The sequence below is a fragment of the Papaver somniferum genome, chromosome 7, assembly GCF_003573695.1.
Source record: "Papaver somniferum cultivar HN1 chromosome 7, ASM357369v1, whole genome shotgun sequence".
In the NCBI taxonomy this organism is placed as follows: Eukaryota; Viridiplantae; Streptophyta; class Magnoliopsida; order Ranunculales; family Papaveraceae; genus Papaver; species Papaver somniferum.
The window spans coordinates 183,210,402-183,230,486 of record NC_039364.1 but is presented as its reverse complement, the minus strand read 5'-3'; the positions used below and the strand labels follow the sequence as shown (position 1 = coordinate 183,230,486).

General features: G+C 37.6%; 1 protein-coding gene and 1 non-coding gene across 2 annotated transcripts; one reads left to right on the top strand and one right to left on the bottom strand.

Annotated features, from left to right (window-relative positions):
- Positions 1-1,736: 1,736 nt before the first annotated feature.
- LOC113295658 lies at positions 1,737-2,954 on the bottom strand. Its single transcript, XM_026543988.1, has 2 exons — positions 2,121-2,954; positions 1,737-1,988 (listed from the first exon to the last, which is right to left on the bottom strand). The coding sequence occupies exons 1-2, from the start codon at positions 2,952-2,954 to the stop codon at positions 1,737-1,739; spliced, it is 1,086 nt and encodes a 361-aa protein (XP_026399773.1).
- Positions 2,955-4,114: 1,160 nt separating this feature from the next.
- LOC113300795 lies at positions 4,115-4,218 on the top strand. The gene has a single exon (XR_003335922.1). It is a non-coding gene; the product is annotated as a small nucleolar RNA R71 (small nucleolar RNA).
- Positions 4,219-20,085: the final 15,867 nt, after the last annotated feature.

The following is a 20,085-nucleotide window of genomic DNA, read 5'->3' as shown; positions in this document are numbered from 1 at the left end:
ACTTTCAACCACCAGAATCACTTAATACCCCTTGTTGTTGCTGTTAAACCATCACCAGAAATTCCAATACTTCATCAGAGAATACCGCCACCAGAAATCCTTGTCTCGGGCAGTACTAAACCCTCAATATTGTGTTGCTCTCTGTATTCCTTAATGATATTCCAACCTCAATTTGACCTCCAAAAATTGATCCAAATGATGACCTAATTTCAATTGATGTTGCTGTTGTAGAAGTCCTCAAACCCATTGCCTGCAATCGACACTAAAGCACCATGAAATCCCATCAGAACCCCAATTTCAATCAACTTCAAAATCCCCCAAAATCTGTTGCTTAACTTCTCGTGCACAACTACGAACCGATGGCAGCAACTCTAATTGAATCACAGTACACCACCAAGATTTGCACAAACCCATTACTTCCAGCAGATGCTCAACCACCACCGTTCATGTCCGCAGATCAACAACCAGCCACCACGACCAACACCATTTCAGATTGAGTAGGAACCCCACAAAATCTGATCCTAATTCACATCTCAAATCAAGCCAATTTCTTCTTCAATCGAGTACCACGAGATAACTTGGATTGCATACAGAACCCCCTAATTTATTCTTCATTTACACCTCACATAAGTTGAACTCAGTTGCTTGGATTCATCTTCTCTGATAGGAGCCTCACCAGCTTGAAAGAAACAAGAACTCTTTGTTTTCATAAGAAACGAGATGTGGTTGAAGATACCACAGAGTCACAGACAAGGTGTGGTGGAGGAACAGGCCACGTCTCCCATTTCTGTTCAGCCATTTGCGGGTCGGGCTTGTCTACACAGACAAACTTTATAACTCCCGGGATGTGGAGAATCGTAGCCAAGGAGGCGGTGCAATGAGTGACGTTGTTATCTTTCTCGTTAACGCGGTTTAACTCCTCATTTAGCCATTTATTGTCAAGGTGAATAGAATTGCTTGTATCTCCCGTAAAAGTTCTAGAATATAATTATTAGCAGAATATCAAGACCTAACTAGTGTAAATGTGGGTATAAAAATATCGCATTTATGTGCTTATCAACTCTCCCACACTTACATTTTCCTAGTCCCGAGCAAAACAAGAAAAAAATCAATTCCGCTACACAGTTGGATATGGTGAGACGTCTGCTAAACAGCTAGACGGAACCATTAAACAATGATTGAGAACTGTCTGCTAAACAGCTAGACGAATCCACTAAACAGCTGGACTAAAAATGTCTGCTAAACAACTAGACAAACCACTAAACAGTGGTGTAGAAAGACCGCTAAACAGCCGATCTTATCATGTAAAATTTTCACTTCGTTTTTTTTTTGGATTAAAATGTACAAGCAAACAAACAAACAATGAAAGAGAAACAGAAAAACATGGATTTAATTTACCCCACCCCCAACCTAATTTCTACGTTGTCCCCAATGTGGCAGCGGTTAAAAGCAGTTCAAAGGTGGAAAGGGGTAATCAGCCAAGCACAAACATATTGTTCATGATAAAGAAAAGAAAGAAAATAAAATAAAACTACATTATTTTACCACTGTCGTAGGTCAGCTCGATTGCATTTAGCTCATGCAACAAGCCTTTAAACCTCAAACTCGCACAAGAGGACGAGTTCTGTCTCGTGAGGGCTTCTAGCTGTGATACCCACAAACACATCAGAAGAGGGTTGTCTCCCTAAAGCACTGAATTTTATGTCTCCATCCAGACATCTACAAAACATAGCCAATCAAGCATAAAAAGGATCCTCCAGAGTCGTGGTATCGACTTCTGGATTCACAAGTTCCAAAAAGGGCTTCAAAAGCTGCACATTAACCTTGAAGATGTTGTTTTCATTAGGATTTTGAATGTCAACAGTACCACCACGAAATTCATTTTTAACATTTAAAGGGTCTTTCCATCGTGACTTGAGCTTATCAGAAAACAAATGCAAACCAGAACTGTAGCAAAGAACTGGTTCAACTATTTCCCTAATAGCATGCTTATCAAGAAAAAAATTTCATTTTACATTTGCAGTCTGTATCACCCTCATTTCTGATCCCATGAAGCTCATTGAGCTGTGACTTCCTATGTGCGCAAATACTAGGATCAAGTCCTTTCATGTCTACAATACTCTATTCTGGGGCGCACTTATATGCTTCCTAACAACATGTGAACGCATTGTCTTCTGTTTCTCATTAAGTTCAGATGGTATGAAAAATTGAACATCTTCATTTTGGCCTAAAACATTATAATTCAGTTCACTCTGAAGGGGATTAAGGTCAGGTTTTAGGAATTCTACTAGTAGAGACAACGGCTCAGTCTCACTGATTTTGTGTGACTCACATCTAGACTGCCACTTATCCGTTTCCAGCAACAGGGATGAATTCAGTGAAGAATTAACTTCTTCAATGTATCCATCCTCATCAAAATCCAATAGATTAGGAAGACAAGCTTCTAAAGGAACCTTAGCTTCTAGATGAGATGTTTTTTCATGCACACATGTTTCAATCATATTAACTTCATGAATATCATCTTTACCACCTGGATCTTTACATGCATCAAATATGTTCAACTTAACAGTCATATTTCCAAATGAAAGATTCATTATTCCAGTTCGACAATTAATTAAGGCATTTGCAGTAGCAAGGAAAGGACGACCTAAGATGACATGTATTTCTTTACTAGCATTAGCTACAGGTTGAGTATCCAAAACGATAAAATCCACCGGATAGTAAAATTTATCGATTTGAATTAACACATTCTCAACTACCCCTCTTGGTACTTTAACGGATCTGTCTGCAAGTTGTAGAGTGACTGAGGTGAGTTTTAATTCACCTAAGCCCAACTGCTCATAAACCGAGAACGGTAGGAGGTTTACACTAGCTCCCAAATCCAGAAGTGCTTGTTTGTTCATGAAATCCCTTATTATACAAGAAATAGTAGGGCATCCCGGATCTTTATACATTTGGGAGGAGTATTGTGTTTAAGAATAGAACTTACATGTTCTGTGAGAAATGCCTTTTTCTACACATTGTGGTTCCTCTTGACCGTGTAGAGATCCTTCAAGAACTTGGCGTAAGCTGGAAATTGCTTGATCACACTCAAGAGTGGTATGTTGATGTTCACCTGCTGAAAAACATCAAGGATATCCTTATTATCAGCCAATTGTTTAGTAGACAATAAACGATGAGGAAATGGAGCATGAATTTTTTTATCAATATCAGATTGTTCATTTCGAGTATCACTGTGACCACTCTTAAGCTTCAGAGACTTCTCAGGTTCGTTCACCTTCATCGGAGTCTCAATAACCTTACCACTTCTAAGAGTCGTGACGATATTAGCTTGCTCCAAGTTAGAATTTTTAACTTCAAACTGTCCTTTGGGGTTAGGTTGAGTTTGGGCAGGCAATGTCCCTTTCTCCCTAACATTAAGACGTGATTCAATTCTAACTATGCTAGTTTACAACTCATCTAAAGTCTTCATAGCATTTTGATTTATCTGTGTCTGCCCCTGCATAAAAGTTTGTAAAGTATCCTCAATATTATTCTTATGAGGTGGTATATAAGGGTTACTAGATGAAGACCCTTGGGGAACATTAACACCATTCATTGTATGACCATTCCTCCAACTGAAATTAGGATGTTTCGCCAATTTGGGTTGTATGTTCTAGAATATGGGGAGCTAAATGGTCTTTTATAAGTATCCATGGAATTTGCTTGGTCATGTAACACTTCCTGAAATGTGGGAATTGTAGGACGATCCTTAGTGTAGTGTTCCAGACTTTCGCAAATACCACAAGCATGTTCGACCGGGTCAGCTACCTTAATTATATTTGGTTTTTGAATCGCATCAATTTTCTTATTCAAACTAGCAATCTTAGCATTCAAGTCATGTTCTTCATTCAACATATGATCCAGTCCTAGAACTATCTAAAGGTTTGGACTTATTTCCATCCGCTGTGCCTGAAGTGTCCCAATTTGGGAATTTTCTGCTAGCAAATCGAAGTAAGTCCAAGCTTCATCAGGTGACTTATTTAGAAATTGCCTATTACACATCATTTCGACAAACTGACACATATATGAATTCATACCATCATAAAAGAAGTTAATTACTCTCCAAATTTCATAACCATGATGAGGGCAGTTAGATAGCAAGTCTTTAAATCTCTCCCAACACTCGAAAAACGACTCATTTTCCTTTTGAGAAAAATTCATAATATTTTTGCGAAGAGTGATGGTTTTGTGAACTGGAAAAAACCTTTTCAAAAACTCCCTAGTCATTTCATTCAATGTCCTAATGGTATTTGGTCGCATAGAATGCAGCCAAGTCTTGGCTTTCTCCTTTAAAGAAAATGAAACAATTTCAGTTTCATGACATCTTGATTCGCACCAGAAAAAGGCATAGTAGCACATACCTCATCAAATTCTTTCAAATGTATGTATGGACTCTCGGAGTCCAAACCATGAAACTTAGGCAGTGCTTGTATCTGCCCATATTTTATCGATACGTTGCCAGCATTAGCCGGAAGAACTATACAAGAAGGTGTAGATTTCCTTTCCGGCTGCAAATAATACCTAAGGGTTCTAGGTCCATTAGCATTGGCTGCGGCTTCAGCAGATATTCTAGCAGCTTCAGCCTCAGCCACTAATCTCTCAGCTTCACCTACCATTGGATGACTATGGTGATTCTCCAATACCCTATTAGCAAAACGGTGATAGTTACACAGTCGATTAAAATGATCAGACCTAGAATATTGCATACACAAAAGAAACAAGAAACAAATACAATGTTACCCAAATGGCTGTGATTTCGGCAAGATTTCAGCCTAATCACAACTGAAGCAACACCATTTGTTCCCTGCACCCGTAGCAGCTCCTAATGTCGCCAAGTCCTTAAAGCTATCTTACTCCCTGTTACAAAGCAACAAAAATCAGCAAACTCTAAAAATAAACCTATGCAAAACTTGATATAAGGAACACTAAACAATCCCCGGCAGCGGCGCCAAAATTTGATCACTCTTTTCAGAGTATCAAAGATAAAGAAGTGTAATATAGTCGAAAGAGAGTTCGAACCACAAAGATTGTAGGTGTTTCGATAGAATTATCAAGCAAGGCAATAATGTAAAGTTGATTTGTAATTGAGTTGTGATTGAGAAAAAAACAGAAGATGATCGTAAAAAATAACAATTGATGTAAATCTACCAAGACTTCTAGGTTCCACCTAATAGCATTCAAGTTCCTATATCATCAAAATATAACTCGAATAGAAACTGATAGTAATATGTTCTACCCGGAAGATATGACATAAATAATTCTGAGTGCAACTAAAAATACCATTACATAAAGATTGATATTATGTTCTAAATACAAAACCCAATTGACAAATGTCACAGGGATTTCATAGCATCCAATGTATCCGGAAATCACACAAAATCTAAGAAGTTTATAGACACTCAACACAAAATAGCAATTCAAACAAAGATGAAATGGATTAAGCATTAAAATTATTTATTGATGATAACTTAAGAACATTGAACCCATTAAGTTTCCCCTATTGTCTTGGCAGAGAGGGGTTTAACTTCTCATTATTGTGTAGATAGCCATTAAATATTTCTATTGAAAAACACCAAAATAACAAATAAGAAAACTAACAGCAATACCTAGATAGAAAACCAAAGAAAAGAAACTAGGGAAAGTGGTAATCCGGCGTACCCCTCTTGGATGATTATGCTCCCTTTTATACACAACTGTCGTGACTTCTTCTCAAATTTCTGCTCGGATTCAACCCTGTCTTCATGCCTGAAAGAATGGAAATCGACCTTATTCATCTCTCCATTTGGTACACAACACACCCATCTCTAATGATTGATTCAAACCCTTCCTGGATTGGTAAAAATCACTCCACATAGTTTTATCTCTTCCTCATATATCTGCCTACAATAGCTGAAATCAGTTACTTGTATTTGACTCGATATAAACAACGTTCTTCCTGTAATTTCTCACAATTCAGCCAATGTCAACATCAACCAAAATTCCCCATCAATAACATCCATCATAGCCCTTTTCCACTGCTTACTAATAACAGTAACAATAACATTGTAATGTCACAGTAACTCTTAGCTGGCAGTATCTCTTAGATGGCATTCACCATTCCCAGCTATACACGTGTACTGTTCTCATAGGGTGAACAAACACTTATCACATACCGCCACTCTAGAAGAATAAATATCTTCAGTTACTTTCTTTGTTGTAAGAATCTTCTCTGTAACATTAGTTCTGCAACTGCATTTTCCATTAACAAAATTCATTCATTTCTTTAGATATACTATGGTATCAGACTGAGAAAGATTATTCTTTCTCAGGTTTCTCGATCTTTCTCTTTCGCTTCATCTTTGATTCATGTATGATTCAAGAATTTCCTGCATCTTCATCTCTTACAATGGAAAATCCTACCTCTAACTCCATTACTAGGGTTTCACTTCATCAACTTCACAATTTTGTTTCTTTAAAACTTACAGATTCCAATTTCTCATCTGGGAAAATCTTGTTCTTCCTGTTATTCGTAAATTCAAATTGATGAAATTTCTTGATGGTTCTTCTCCTTGTCCTCCTCAATTCACCAATGCTCGTAATGAAATGAATGTAATTGAGAGTTCTCTTTACACAGATTGGATCGATGAAGATGCTACAATTCTCATGTGGCTACATTCAACTATTTCTGATACAATCATCACCTACTTCACTGGATCTCAAACCTCTCATCAATTATGGATCAGCATTGAAGAAAGATTCACAAGATCTTCTTCAACTCATACAATTCAACTCAGAACAAAACTCTTGGCACTAAAACAAGGTGACAAATCGATTCTTGCATTAATTAGTGAAATCAAATCAATTTCTGATCAACTTGCTGCTGCCGGTGAGGTTATCTCTGATAAAGAATTAGTTGTAGTCACTTTATCTGCACTTAAGTCAGATTACATACCTTTTGCAACTTCTATGAGTCATCGTTATCCTCTTGTCACTAGTTTGGAGCCTCATAATAACCTTCTGAGTGAAGAATTTGTTATCAATGATAGAAACAAATCAATGTTTATTGAATCATCAAATAGAGCTTTTACTGCTGAATCATCACATCAAGTGTTTGCTGCTACTAATCAGCCACATTTTCGACCTTCTGTACGTGGATATGGTGGTCGATCTATTGGTTGTGGTGGTCGTTACGGTTTTGGTGGTCGTTATGGTTTTGGTAGTGGTGGTGGAAGATTCCCTAACTTTTATTCAGGCAGTACTTCAAGTGGTTCTTTTACACCCTCCTTACTAGGAAAAGGTCCTTCAATTTGTTCTTCTACCTCAACTGCAGTTATACCTCCACAAAGTTTTTAATCTCCAACAAATCTACCTTTGTTTTTTCAAATATGTGGCAAACAAGGTCACAGTGCTTTGGAGTGCAGCAACAGACTCAACTTTTCTTATCAAAGCTATCATACACCTCAACATTTTAGTGCTATGTTAGCCTATGCAAACATTCCAGGTAACAATCCATGGTATGCAGATACAGGAGTAAACAATCACATTACTGCAGATGAATATGAGCTTCATGCTGCAACTACTTATGAGGGCATTGAAGAGATTCAAGATGCCAATGGAGAAGGTATGAGTATTACTCACATAGGTTTTTCTTTAAAATCCACTCCAAATCATACTTTTAAGCTTAATAATATCCTTCTGGTACCAAAGGCTACACAAAATCTTCTATCAGTCCACAAGTTTACTTCAGATAATCACTGTTCCATAACATTTGATTCTTCCGGCTTTCTTGTGAAGGACTTATTCACTAGGAAGACACTTTTGCAAGGCCCTCATAATAATGGACTTTATCCTCTGCAGTTTACACATCACTCTACCATGAATAAAGCACTCTCTGGTGTTCCAATTACTTCCGCTGATATTTGGCACAAGAGACTTGCTCATCCATCTTATCAAACTATGAAGCTTGTTTGCAGTACTTTAAACATACCAAATATACTCAAATCTCTTATATTCTGTAGTGATTGTCAGTTAGGAAGGAGCCACAAATTACCATTCACATTGTCTACTCATTGCAGTACCAAACCTTTGGAGTTATTGCATTTTGATTTGTGGGGTCCTAGTCCTGTAACATCCATTTCTGGACACAAATATTATGTCAATATAATAGATGATTTTTCTAAATTTTGTTGGATTTATCCTCTATTTGAAAAGTCATATTTTAGAAAGGTGTTCTATCAGTTTAAAACTCAGGTAGAGAAGCATCTTCAACATCATATTCTTACAGTGAGAACTGATGGTGGTGGGGAATTCTTGCACAATGAACTTACTGCTTTTCTTGCTAATTGTGGTATCAATCATGAACTTTCATGTCCCCATACACCTGAGCAGAATGGAATGGATGAATCCAAACACATGCATTTAGTGGATATAGGCAGAACATTTCTCATTTAGTCAGGACTTTCAGATAAATTTTGGGTGGAAGCTTTCTCTACAGCCAATTACACCATCAACAGACTACCTACAAGGTCCATTGGCTTTAAATCTCCTTATGAGGTATTGTTTCAGAAAGTCCCAGATTATAATTTTTTAAGAGCCTTTGGCTGTCTTTGCTTCCCTTGGATGAAACCATACACTACTAACAAACTTCAACCAAGAAGCATCTCTTGCATTTTTATTGGATATAGCCATTCTCATAAAGGCTACAGATGTCTTGATGTCAAAACTGGCAAAGTTTATGTCTCAAGACATGTCACTTTTCAAAAAGCCATTTTCCTACTTAAATCATTGGACTCCTCAACATCATCACATTTTACTGCTTCAGCTGGCCCTAATATTTTCAGTTCTCCTAAAGATACTTCTGGTGATTCTACATTGTGTGATTCTGCTGCTACTTCTCCTGCATCTACATTAAGTGATTCAACTGCTTCTTCTCCTACTGCATCTACACTTTGTGATTCTGCTACTGCTGACTCTATATTGTATCCTTCTACTGCATCAGTACCACCATTATCATCTCCAGCAATATTTAACTCTGCAGATTCTGACACCAATACTCATACTATGACCACAAGAGCTAAAGCAGGTATCTTTAAACCCAAAGTTTACTCAATTAAATACTCTCTATCTGCTTCACTACAAGCTCAGAGGTTGATAGTACCAACTTGTGTTAGTCAAGCTCAAAAATCTCTTCCTTGGAGACACTCTCTTGCTGATGAATATAATGCATTACAGTTAGCTGGTACATGGTCTAAAGTCCCTCCACATCCATCTCAGAATGTTGTAGGGTGCACATGATTTTTTAGGATCAAACAAAACCCAGATGGTACAATTGCTAAGCATAAATCTAGATTAGTGGCTAAGGGGTTTCATCAACAAGAAGGAATTGATTACACAGAAACCTTCAGCCATGTAACTAAACCAACAACCATTAGGGTTATTTTATCTCTTGCAGTAAACTTTAATTGGTTTATTTCCCAACTGGATGTGAGTAATGCATTTCTGCATGGTGATTTAGCTGAGGAAGTCTATATGCAACAACCTCCTGGCTTTATTGATGAAGAGCATCTAGATTATGTTTGTAAGCTTCATAAGTCCATCTATGGCCTCAAACAGGCACCCAGAGCCTCGTATGAGAAACTGATGACTGTTTTACTCTCTTATGACTTCAAATTATCTGCAGCTGACTCTTCCTTATTTGTGCAAAGGAATGGCTCTAGAATAACTATCATTCTTATCTATTCGGATGATATTCTCATCATTGGGAATTCTCAAGATTACTGCAAGGAGCTAATTCTTCAACTGCAACAACACTTTCCTCTCAAAGACATGGGAGAGCTACACTATTTTCTTTATGACACTCAGTGCCATTTTCTCGGGTTCGGTTCAAATTATATGAGTTAAAAATAATAAAATTTTCAATTGGCAGTGTTTAAGAATTATTATTTAGGATACTTCCATCATAGTATGAGTCTGCCCAAATCCAAAATATAGATTTTAGAGGGGCAACTAATGGCTCTAATCATAAACTTGGGTGCCTAGAGGGATCTACATGCAGTTAGACATGTGTCATCTTTTTAAGAGAAGAAATAAAAAGAAATTGGAGAGAACGAGTTGAGGGGGAGTTCTCATTTTTCTTTTCTTCTTTCCCTTTTCCTTTTTTCTTTTATTTGGTGATTTCTCTCGAACCCTCAAAATTTAGAGAACATGACCGAGATTACGAAAATTAGTAAGCCCTGTGGGGGTAAATCACACCTAGTTGTTGATGGTGCTCATGCATGTTGATTGGATTATAAGTGGAGAAGAGGGATTTTTATTCTTCAATTTGATTTGAGACAAATGATTTCCACTGCATTAATCAATGTGATTGTTATGGAATGATGGGTTTGTGATATTACATATGATGCATATTTAGATCAGACTAAATGGTTGATTTGGGGGTGATGGTTAGTGGCGGCGGCGGTGCTGCTTGGTAGTTGAGAAATTGGTAATGTATTTTTGAACTCACTGTTTGCTTCTACTGCACCAATTAGTTTCGTTTCTAATAATGGGTTTGCATTAGTATTGCATCTTGTTTATGTTAACCTGGAGAAATTTAGTTTGAAACATATGGTGTTTGTGATATTCCCGCAACCAATTCTTAACTATCAGTTTGTACTGAAAACTCTTTTCCATTTACTATTATGGTATTTGATTTGGATAAGTAAGCATCATCACCATTAGCTTAACTGCTACTTTTCCACTCCTAATATGGTCATATGTTCAAAAGAGTGTACATCAACTATTGGACTGTACTAGTATCAATTCTGTTGTTGATTGTGGTACGCTCAACTTTCTCTATATGAATATGTATGCATATAAAATGTTTTAAGTAAGTTGGCACGTGTAATGGAGGTCATTATGGGGACTCATTTTTAATGTTCGTGTGTATGTGAACTGAGCCGCCGTGAATAGACAATTTTAAAAGTTCGCTAATGTGATTGGGATGTAGATGACTAGCCTTAGGATGAACTTAAAATGCATATCATGGTGTTTTAGGGAAGTGGAAGTGAGAAAGATACTGTGATGCTCATAACAGGGTTATTGATTGAATTTAATTCCAATGTCATTTGGTAAAAATGTTGTGTTGTGTTGCTGTTTAGACCACGACTTAGGAAAGATAAGTTGAGAAAATGTTGGTCGCCAAAATGTTAGTCGCCATTAGTGTTTTAAATGCAATGTGTACTTACTGTATTTTCTACTTTTTTTGAAATTACATTTATGAATTATTAATCCATCGTGTTCTTTCGGACTCGGACTTAGTAAATGTAATATGGGTGACTACAAAAGAGCATTTGCTTAGTTTGCCATGAATTACTCCTAATCTTGCTGATTTTATACGCAACTTTGTCTTAGAATCTAGCCTTGTTTAGTGAATCTATCACATGCGGGTACTTCTTTTAGTTCTATTATATTGCCAAGCAGAACTCCCATTTTCTAATAAGAATACTTGTATCTTTGTACTTAAATGTAATGTGGATGTAGTGTGTTTCCCTATTTTCTACTTTAAATATTACCTTATAACATGGGAGAATAAATGAGAAGGTAACACATATAAGATTTCAAGTTCTTGTACACAAATAAGACACTGCGCACCATTGGTTGGATGTTATATAAGAGATCAATAGTGTAAAACTGTAACTATCGGTTGGCACCTAGGTGATGCTTTCCTAACAAAAATGTCTGTACATGTACTATCTGTATTGCATCAAAATGGCTCGATGTTTCGATTAATAAAGTAGATATGAACATTAACGCAAAATGTGGAAGGCCTGATTTCTGCAGAAGTGCAGTTCCGAGCAGAAATGTGCACAGGATTTTGACCATTAATTTGCAGTAATTAAAGGCAAGACTTCTATTTTTATGAACCTGATATTTGTATGTTTAAATGATGGCGAGATGGTAGTAGATTAACCAAGTTCAGATATTCAGATATATTTTAGTTGCCTGGAATTAATATGCCTGTATGTACCAAGTTAATTTTAGGTGACTACTGCTCATGGGTGCTATTCATTTCTTAACTTATTTTTCCATCTAAAGGTACGCATTGCGAAAACTCGTGAGCTACTCATGGTTACAAACAATACCATTTGTCAATGCAACTTGTATAAGTAGTATTAGACTTTACGATATGAACTGAGACTTTGATGGAGCTATAAGACTTTCAATTTCTAAAGTTGGACCATCTTCGACAACATTTATCGATTTAGTTCTGATAAACTTATGAAATGCATATTTGATAAAATGTTAACGAACATTTATATTGACTGCGCAGACAACCATTTTGGAGGCTAGTTTCGGTGCGCATATGCAGGTTTTAGCTAATGGTTTCTTCTCAAGAAATGTTAGCCATAGTATCCCCTATAGCATGTTAAAAAGGGAATGTTGTTTGTACTTGTAGTTTGGAAGATAGAGGTTGGAACTTGCAGGCAGTCAGGGCTAAAATCTTCTGAACTCGGCACGAGTGCCGGTTTTTTTTTCCTTATGATTTTAGGCCATTTAGACTCTGAGTATGGTATGGGTTTCTTCTCAGAATCTGTAGAGGGTTGTTTGTTCTTTCCAAAAAGAAATAATATGTTTGATTGGATTCATTACTCTAGATTTTATAGCTCGCAATTATGGCATGTTAGAATTGTTGAAGAGACCAATTGACTTGTTTATTTTTGTTTATAGGTCTTCAGTGATAAAGAACCTGATCTAGTTTCCAACTTGATGCCACATGCTTCATTTGGACTCGTAACGGAGTCCACGGAAATCAAAGAACATATGTAGTTAGGCTCGCAAATTCCTACTATTGAATATAAACTAAGGATGTTGTTTAGACTGTTCTGTTTGGGATTGCCTTCATTTGGATATGATATTTGTTACTGCATCTTGGATATGCATAATGGTCGCACTCCTTATATACCTTTTAAACATGGATGAAGTTTAGCAGTGGGATTTGTCCTTTCTTAGTGTATAGATACTTAAGCTTTCTAGAATATGTTTTCCTGTACTTAATCAAATGTGTAAAAATATAATCTTTGTGATAAGCACGTAAGTGCTACATTTTGCACCCATATTTATATTAGGTAGGACTCGATATCTTGGCTAACAACACTATTTTAGTGTTTTGGTTGAAAGTACTCGCAAACCCGATCACTATTACAATTTGTGGCTGAAGAGAAGCAAAATGGCGTGTGTGCCGTTGCTGCATATATCTGCACCAAAGTCAGAGTTCAGCTGATGGGCTTGTGGGCTGTCTAGCTATAATGTTGTTAGCACAACTCAACCATTTTACTGACAGAGATACATGTTGGCTGAGACGATATGGTGTTCGAGTGATGTTAGCAACAGATGTAGTTCAAGCTATTTCTCGAAGTCAGAACCATCAGGTGCAAAGAGGAAGAAGCCGAGAAGATGGATTTCATCTGTTGTTACCAAAAGAAGAGCTAGGTGGTCTCGAGTTGGGGGTTTCGGCATCGATTGAGATTGGCTTTAATGGGAGTTCTAGAGAGGGTGAATGCATGGCCAGCAGATCAACCAACTTGGGTATGCAACGAGGTTCAAGAATATTCATCAAAGCTGAGATTCGTGTTAGTTGGCTGAACTGTTTGCAATCAGTTGGAGAAGGATTATATAAGTTCAGGTGATTGAAAGTTAGTGTTGTAGCCGGTAAAGGGAAGTTGCAGTCAGTTGTGGCTGAACTATTATTGCAGGCAGTGGTGAAGAGAAACCGAGACGGAGAGAATGAAGACGTTGTTTAACTACAACAAAGTGTTACTTGCGGTTGTTGTTATCTCTCCACAATTGGAGTTCGAGCTCTTCCCGCAAATTCATAAGCACTAGGTCTTGAGGAAACATCAATGGGATCTGATATAAGAAGAGCCTCATACAACCATCTTAAGGCTGACTCTGGATGCACTGAAACTGGGCTGCTGTTGCTCGCAGAATTGCTGAAAGAAGAAATAGGAAGGAAGGTGTTGCCGCTGCCTGAAATAAGAAGAACTGATGGGAATGGAAAGAGCTGTTGCTTCCGGTTAACAAGAAGGTGCGCACAAGGTCAGCAACTGAGTTGCGTCTACAATGGGTGCTGGTTTGCCGTGGATTTGATGGTTGTACGGCAGGGATTAAGGTGCAGTTATGGGTATAAGTCAGGGTTCTCAGATTGTTAAGTGCTCAAGAAAATCAGTTGGCTGCAGTAATGAATCGCAATGATGGAGTTATGTTCTCAAACTGGTGGCGGTTGTTGGTTTGGAAAGATGGTGATGTTAACTGAAGATGAGGTTTGGTCCGAACTGAGGTAGTATCTCGGGAAAGACTGGCAGTACTGGGTTTAGTTCGACAGCAACAAACAATTGATTTGGGGTTTTATCTGAGTTCTTGAGATCATGAAGATTATAATGGTTCAGCTGATTAAGAAGAAGCAACAACGGTGAAGAGCTCGACAAGGAGAAGAAAGGCAGGAATGATGATGATGTTCACTGCAACAACAATGAAAAATGGAGGTGCAGTGATGAAGCAATGATAATTTAGGATCTGTGTGTTGTTTGTATTGGTCCTGCGTGTTGTTTGGAGTTAGAAGCATCGAAATTAGAAGCTTGCACGGACCAAGGCAAGCAGTGGTGATGGCTAGATGGCAGCCGATCGGTGACAATATTCAGTTGAGACAGAAACCGGAGGCATGGTCAACGGTGCATGGACCTGGTTTTGGAAATTGTAGTCAGTTATGGAAATAGATGGCTATATATCAACAAAGAACGAATATTTTCTTTCCTTAGTGGTGAACATTGCACCCCCGCCAAATGGAAATACACCTCAATTAGTGGCACGAGATTGGCAAGATTGCGTGCAAGAAATGATACGCATTGGTTCTTGGAAAGAGGAGGATATATTGGTGATGAAGTGAGGAAAAGGAGGAGGTCGGCTTGGTTAAAAAAGCAGAGAAGAGAAGAACAAGAAGAAGCTGCCGCTACAAGCCGAAAAGAGATATTAGGGTTTGAAGTTTTTCTTCCTTCTTTGTTTCAATTAGCTAGAGATTATTTGAGATTTGTTTATGGCTTTTGAGAAAGCCATGTCTGGCTAATTATTTTGTAACTATGGTTTTTATGGTTGAAACTACATGTGTATTAGGCCATTTTTGATTAATTGGATTATATAGCAATAGATCATTTTGAATTGAATAAATAATTCCATGATTTTATGTATTGATTTAATGATAATATGAGTTGTTGTTTCACCGGTTTCGTATAACTTTTATGCATAATTGTTAGGATCGAAAATATATTTGTCTACTTATTTGATATTTCATGTTTGGGTTAAATCCTTTGATGGGGTATGTTTAGAATAGCCAGGTATTATTTGAGAACCTGTATTTAGTTTCGTATAAATTTCTTGCTAATGCAATTTGATGGTGCATGCTTTGGTTTAATCTTTTGATGTGTCATGCTTAAGGTGTCCCAGTGATATTTGCGACTCTAATATATGTAATAGGTGATGTCAATAGAACGAACAATAAATAATTCATGAATTATGTTTCATTTCAGTATTTGAATAGAAATAGTGGTGGATACATTAAATCCTGGTTACCAACTCTCCCATTTGATTCGTTTTGTTACTTGAGTTTATTCTTCTCATTGTCTTTATTCTTTCAAAAAAAATCCAAAAACATCTTTATTTGTTAGTCCATTAGAGATATTGATTATGTATTTCCACCGCTCCTTGTGGGAACGACCCGTACTTGCCTCTGTCTACTAGTTGGACACCGTGCGATTGCGGTTATCATATATAGGCATCTCCGGATCCTATCAAATTTTGGCGCTGCTGCCGGGAGCGGGTGTGGAATATTGTGATTAGTATTTTTTTTTTATTTTGTAAATACTTAGGTGTTTATTTTTTATTTTTTATTTTTTTTGTACAGTATTTTTATTTTTTTAGGATTTCTTTTTTCCTTTTGACTTATTTTGTGCTTCAAAATTTTATTTCAGGAGCCTTTTTGAGAACAATGAGTGCTTTGCGCGAGACGTCGTCTATGACGCTTGGGGAATACATGTATGGGTCACGGTATAAGGAAGTTATTGCTTATAATTGTCTCAGGTATGGAACTTGGAATCCACATAATTTTGCTATGGGTGGTTATTCAGATGAGTATCAACCCCAATACCATCAGGGTGAAAATGAACTTGACACTAGAAGTAATTTTATGAATTATGATACCGATATAATATCTGAATCTATTATATCTTACCCTACTCATGATCATTTAACTAATTATTTTTCTATTCAAAAGGACGGGAGTTGTGTTAGAGACGTCATTTATTTTTCTATTCATCATGAGATACCTTCTAGTCATTCGAATAGTGAGATTCTAGTTGCAGATAATGATGAGTCGATTCATGATATTGTTGTCCCGTTGAGATCCTCTTTCGCTGATCCATCTTGTGATTTTATGAATGCAGATGTGAATGTTGAACATATTAATATTGGTCAGATAACTTGTACCGATGATTTTGAGCCTTTATCTGTTTGTTTAGCACACTTTGCTGATTCGGATGACCCGATGCTTATTGATATTGTCAATGCATTGCGACTTCCAATAGTTAATCAAGGTAACTCACCAGCGGAAGTTATTTCCGCGGACTTAGAACCAGACTTAAGAGTTACTGATGAATCACTAGATGCATGTTTAAACCATTGTGCCGAGTTGGATGATTTTATTCCTTTTTACGTTGTCAATGCATTGATTCCTATGATTTCTAGGGAAGATAATGTGTCGACCGAACGTATTTCAGCTGATTTAGAACCTGATTTAGAGTGTGCTTCTCGAATAGAAACTAATATGGATTCTATGTCGGTTGTCCATGTGAGTGATTTACTTATCTCGACTAAGGATTGTTTTCTATTAGGAATGGACTTAGACATCTTTTTGGAGATTTATAGTGTTTGCAGGTTCATATTCGTAGCTGAACTGATTTGTTGGATTGATCCCCAACTTTTCATACTTTATATATATGCTTTGCAGGGATACAAAAATTATGCTTTATGGGAGTCAACCCATACGATTTTGCTTCATGGGAGTCAACCCATCAGATTTGTTTTCTTTCCTCTATCTTTTATTCGTTTGCTTAAATTTCCCATCTTAATTTCTACGTTGGATGACTCAATTACATTGAGGACAATGTAATGTTTAAGTGTGGGGGAGTGGCTCTTTCGTCAGGAATTTTGATAAAAAAAATAAATTGAATGAATGACAAGCTGTTTAGCGGGTCTACATTAAAAAAAAAAATGATGACCAACTGTGTAGCGGGTCTTAAAAAAAATTATCATTATGATTTTTAGGATTATGACCAGCTATGTAGCGGGTCTTTTGTAGGGTGCTTTCTATCACCGGTTGTGTAGCGGGTCCTGTGTTTGGTATTTCAAATTTTCATTTTATGACCAGCTGTGTAGCGGGTCTAACTTTCTCTTGTAATATGACCAGCTGTGTAGCGGGTCAATTCTTTGTTTTGTTCGAGGACTAGCAAAATATAAGTGTGGGGGTGTTGATAAGCACGTAAGTGCTACATTTTGCACCCATATTTATATTAGTTAGGACTCGATATCATCGCTAACAACACTATTTTAGTGTTTTGGTTGAAAGTACTCGCAAACCCGATCACTATTACAATTTGTGGCTGAAGAGAAGCAAAATGGCGTTTGTGCCGTTGCCGCATATATCTGCACCAAAGTCAGAGTTCAGCTGATGGGCTTGTGGGATGTCTAGTTATAATGTTGCCGCACAACTCAACCATTTTACGACAGAGATACATGTTGGCTGAGACGATATGGTGTTCGAGTGATGTTAGCAACATATATAGTTCAAGCTGTTTCTCGAAGTCAGAAGCATCAGGTGCAAAGAGGAAGAAGCCGAGAAGATGGATTTCATCTGTTGTTACCAAAAGAAGAGCTAGGTGGTCTCGAGTTGGGGGTTTCGGCATCGATTGAGATTGGCTTTAATGGGAGTTCTAGAGAGGGTGAATGCATGGCCAGCAGATCAACCAACTTGGGTATGCAACGAGGTTCAAGAATATTCATCAAAGCTGAGATTCGTGTTAGTTGGATGAACTGTTTGCAATCAGTTGGAGAAGGATTATAGAAGTTCAGGTGATTGAAAGTTAGTGTTGTAGCCGGTAAAGGGAAGTTGCAGTCAGTTGTGGCTGAACTATTATTGCAGGCAGTGGTGAAGAGAAACTGAGACGGAGAGAATGAAGACGTTGTTTAACTACAACAAAGTGTTACTTGCGGTTGTTGTTATCTCTCCACAATTGGAGTTCGAGCTCTTCCCGCAAATTCATAAGCACTAGGTCTTGAGGAAACATCAATGGGATCTGATATAAGAAGAGCCTCATACAACCATCTTAAGGCTGCCTCTGGATGCACTGAAACTGGGCTGCTGTTGCTCTCAGAATTGCTGAAAGAAGAAATAGGAAGGAAGGTGTTGCCGCTGCCTGAAATAAGAAGAACTGATGGGAATGGAAAGATCTGTTGCTTCCGGTTAACAAGAAGGTGCGCACAAGGTCAGTAACTGAGGTGCGTCTACAATGGGTGCTGGTTTGCCGTGGATTTGATGGTTGTACGGCAGGGATTAAGGTGCAGTTATGGGTATAAGTCAGGGTTCTCAGATTGTTAAGTGCTCAAGAAAATCAGTTGGCTGCAGTAATGAATCGCAATGATGGAGTTATGTTCTCAAACTGGTGGCGGTTGTTGGTTTGGAAAGATGGTGATGTTAACTGAAGATGAGGTTTGGTCCGAACTGATGTAGTATCTCGGGAAAGACTGGCAGTACTGGGTTTAGTTCGACAGCAACAAACAATTGATTTGGGGTTTTATCTGAGTTCTTGAGATCATGAAGATTATAATGGTTCAGCTGATTAAGAAGAAGCAACAACGGTGAAGAGCTCGACAAGGAGAAGAAAGGCAGGAATGATGATGATGTTCACTGCAACAACAATGAAAAATGGAGGTGCAGTGATGAAGCAATGATAATTTAGGATCTGTGTGTCGTTTGTATTGGTCCTGCGTGTTGTTTGGAGTTAGAAGCATCGAAATTAGAAGCTTGCACGGACCAAGGCAAGCAGTGGTGATGGCTAGATGGCAGCCGATCGGTGACAATATTCAGTTAAGACAAACCGGAGGCATGGTCAACGGTGCATGGACCTGGTTTTGGAAATTGTAGTCAGTTATGGAAATAGATGGCTATATATCAACAAAGAACGAATATTTTCTTTCCTTAGTGGTGAACATTGCACCCCCGCCAAGTGGAAATACACCTCAATTAGTGGCACGAGATTGGCAAGATTGCGTGCAAGAAATGATACGCATTGGTTCTTGGAAAGAGGAGGATATATTGGTGATGAAGTGAGGAAAAGAAGGAGGAGGTCGGCGACCAAGCCGCAGAGAAGAGAAGAACAAGAGGAAGCTGCCGCTACAAGCCGAACAGAGATATTAGGGTTTGAAGTTTTTCTTCCTTCTTTGTTTCAATTAGCTAGAGATTATTTGAGATTTGTTTATGGCTTTTGAGAAAGCCATGTCTGGCTAATTATTTTGTAACTATGGTTTTTATGGTTGAAACTACATGGGTATTAGGCCATTTTTGATTAATTGGATTATATAGCAATAGACCATTTTGAATTGAATAAATAATTCCATGATTTTATATATTGATTTAATGATAATATGAGTTGTTGTTTCACCGGTTTCGTATAACCTTTGTGCATAATTGTTAGGATCAAAAATATATTTGTCTACTTATTTGATATTTCATGCTTGGGTTAAATACTTTGATGGGGTATGCTTAGAATAGCCAGGTATTATTTGAGAACCTGTATTTAGTTTCGTATAAATTTCTCGCTAATGCAATTTGATGGTGCATGCTTTGGTTTAGTCTTTTGATGTGTCATGCTTAGGGTGTCCCAATGATATTTGCGACTCTAATATATACAATAGGTGATGTCAATAGAACGAACAATAAATAATTCATGAATTATGTTTCATTTCAGTATTTAAATAGAA